Source organism: Erigeron canadensis, chromosome 8 (genome assembly GCF_010389155.1).
Source record: "Erigeron canadensis isolate Cc75 chromosome 8, C_canadensis_v1, whole genome shotgun sequence".
NCBI classification, from domain to species: Eukaryota; Viridiplantae; Streptophyta; class Magnoliopsida; order Asterales; family Asteraceae; genus Erigeron; species Erigeron canadensis.
Window position 1 is genome coordinate 5352795 of NC_057768.1, and position 2434 is coordinate 5355228.

Consider the following 2434-nt stretch of genomic DNA (forward strand, 5'->3'; position numbering starts at 1 on the left):
ACGGTCACTACATGAGTATTATTTATTTTCACTTTTGTCACTTGAAGTTTCTCAATGTGGGAAATAAGTCAATATATTATGTGTGGAAATATGAGACGCACGTAAGTGACTTGTACATATGTGAAGGATGGAGGTACATGTAGTTCTCTCCCCATGTATATATAAAAAGGGACATAGACTACGTACGGCTATGCACAAAGGGGAACAAAACACGTCCTTTATAATAATTTGAAATATTGGCTTCATATATAAAAGTACGATTACTTGCACATATAATTACAAACAAATTAATTACAAACAAATGAGGCCATGTAATATTGTGGGTTTAGGGTTGAAGAAAGGTGCATGGACTGTCGCAGAAGATACACTTCTCAGAAAATGTATCGAAACATATGGCGAAGGGAAATGGCACCTTGTTCCTCTCAAAGCGGGTAACGCAAGTTCTTTCGGTTCATATTGTGTTACAAAATGTTATCTCGTTATTTAATTTAGGGCGTTTGCCGATAATCAGTCCTTGGACGGTTGTCCACTTTGTCCTATGTCTAAGCACACAAGTTACTTACACTACTAATTAATAATATTGGGTATGTTTTTTTTCACAGGTTTAAATCGATGTAGGAAGAGCTGCAGGTTGCGATGGTTGAATTATCTACGACCAAATATAAAGAGAGGAGACTTTGGTGATGATGAAGTGGATCTCATACTTAGGCTTCACAAGCTTCTAGGAAATAAGTGCGTTAAAATAAACATGCTTAAACAGATAATGACACATGCATATCGCATATAATTTTACCCGAATGGCTAAAAACCTAGTGGGTTAAAATTTTTATTAAAGTTATATGTACGAGTAATATATTAGTAATATATTTTTGCTTTGTTTAAATATAGACGATGAACTTCAGAAAATATTTATAAGTAACATATTTTTAAATTTTATTTCAATATTAATATTACAAGCCAAAAACAAATTTACGATGGTATGTTATTATACAATTAGTCTACGATAACATGTGTCGTCATAATTGTTTTTTGGATTTCATAAAAAACTTTAACATATCAATTAACTTGCGTACATTTTGTGTAACCAAAGGCTTCAAACTTGTACTACCAGCATATGTTATGAAATCATTTTACTTTAATGGCCTAAGTATACATCAAATAATACCACTTACGTACTACTTAATCATTCTGGTAACAATAGGTTGTATTAAAATGTAAACAATTATAATCAATAAGTTTAAACTTTACTTAATTAATCGCAGATGGTCCCTCATTGCCGGAAGAATACCAGGAAGAACTGCCAATGATGTGAAGAACTATTGGAACACACATATTCGTCCCCGTTTGAGACAAAAGAAAGAACCCAAGGACGATGAATCGTCACAAAAATCCACAGTCACAATTATCAAACCTCAAGCACGGACATTCTCCAAACCTATTATTGCAGTTAATCATCGCAATAACTTACCAAGATCATCATCATCATATAATGAAGACAATCCTTCTAATATCTCCACGAGATTAATCTCGTCACCTAGAGCACTACTAGATAACAAAACTAAAGAGTATTTGGATGTGTTATTTGATGATGATGTGAATGATGTTGATGGAAATTTTGGGTGGTCATTTGATGCTTCTCCAGAAGATATGACGACTTTAGGTATAAATGAGCAAGTAGAAGGAGGGCAAAATAGTTTGTATGATTTCCACATAGACGATGTCATGTGGGAATTTATGGATTCAGAACAACTTAATTAGCTTTCTAGTTTTCTTTATGCGGTACTTTTGTCCCATAACTTTTTGTCCACTCAAGGACAAACCATGTATTACAACCCGTACAAAAAATGTTTAGCACGAAATTGGTCAACCGACCTTAAGAAATTGACCAAAGTTAGGCCTTGCCCAATGCATGTGTTCTAAGCTCGTCCTCCCCCTCATCGTAGAAGATACGAGCTCATCCTCAAACTCTGCGCGTGGAGCTGGAGTCCACTGCTGGCTCAATAGGTTAGTAGATTAGGCAATGGCTTGAGTTTTCCATATTTTTAGGGTCCTAAAATTTTAAATTGATGGACTTGGGTATTATGAGCTTTTACCTTATGTTTAGAGTTTGGTTTAAAAACCATTAAATGAAATATTTACAGTACAAGTGTCTGGGAGTTTGCTATTGGTTTTAGGATTATCAGACTTTTATATAGTAAAATCATTATTTTTAATAAGTTTTGATTCTTATTAAAGCACCGTTCATATGTTATAAATCTATATTTATTATGATGTGATTTATAAACTATTTATTTTATCATATCTTTTTAAGTTTCTAATTGATTTTTATTATGACTGCTTAATTTATTTATTTTATTTTGTTGAAAAACTTTGGATAAATATTTTGTTTAAATTTGGATAACTAGTTTGTTTGAAAGATTTCGGATTCGAAAAT

The 2434-nt window shown here is 32.7% G+C and overlaps 1 protein-coding gene across 1 annotated transcript; it reads left to right on the forward strand.

The window, feature by feature from the left end:
- Positions 1–212: 212 nt before the first annotated feature.
- On the forward strand, positions 213–2216 carry LOC122578990 (transcription factor MYB1-like). The gene is made up of 3 exons (XM_043751065.1): positions 213–431; positions 603–732; positions 1263–2216. Exons 1-3 carry the CDS (start codon positions 302–304, stop codon positions 1756–1758), a joined length of 756 nt encoding a protein of 251 aa, XP_043607000.1. The 5' UTR covers positions 213–301; the 3' UTR covers positions 1759–2216.
- Positions 2217–2434: the final 218 nt, after the last annotated feature.

Coding starts and splice junctions, on each gene's coding strand:
- LOC122578990 (XM_043751065.1), top strand. CDS start 302: ATGAGGCCATGTAATATTGTGGGTTTAGGGTTGAAGAAAGGTGCATGG. Junction 432..602: donor CCTTGTTCCTCTCAAAGCGG/GTAACGCAAGTT, acceptor TTTTTTTCACAG/GTTTAAATCGATGTAGGAAG. Junction 733..1,262: donor CACAAGCTTCTAGGAAATAA/GTGCGTTAAAAT, acceptor AATTAATCGCAG/ATGGTCCCTCATTGCCGGAA.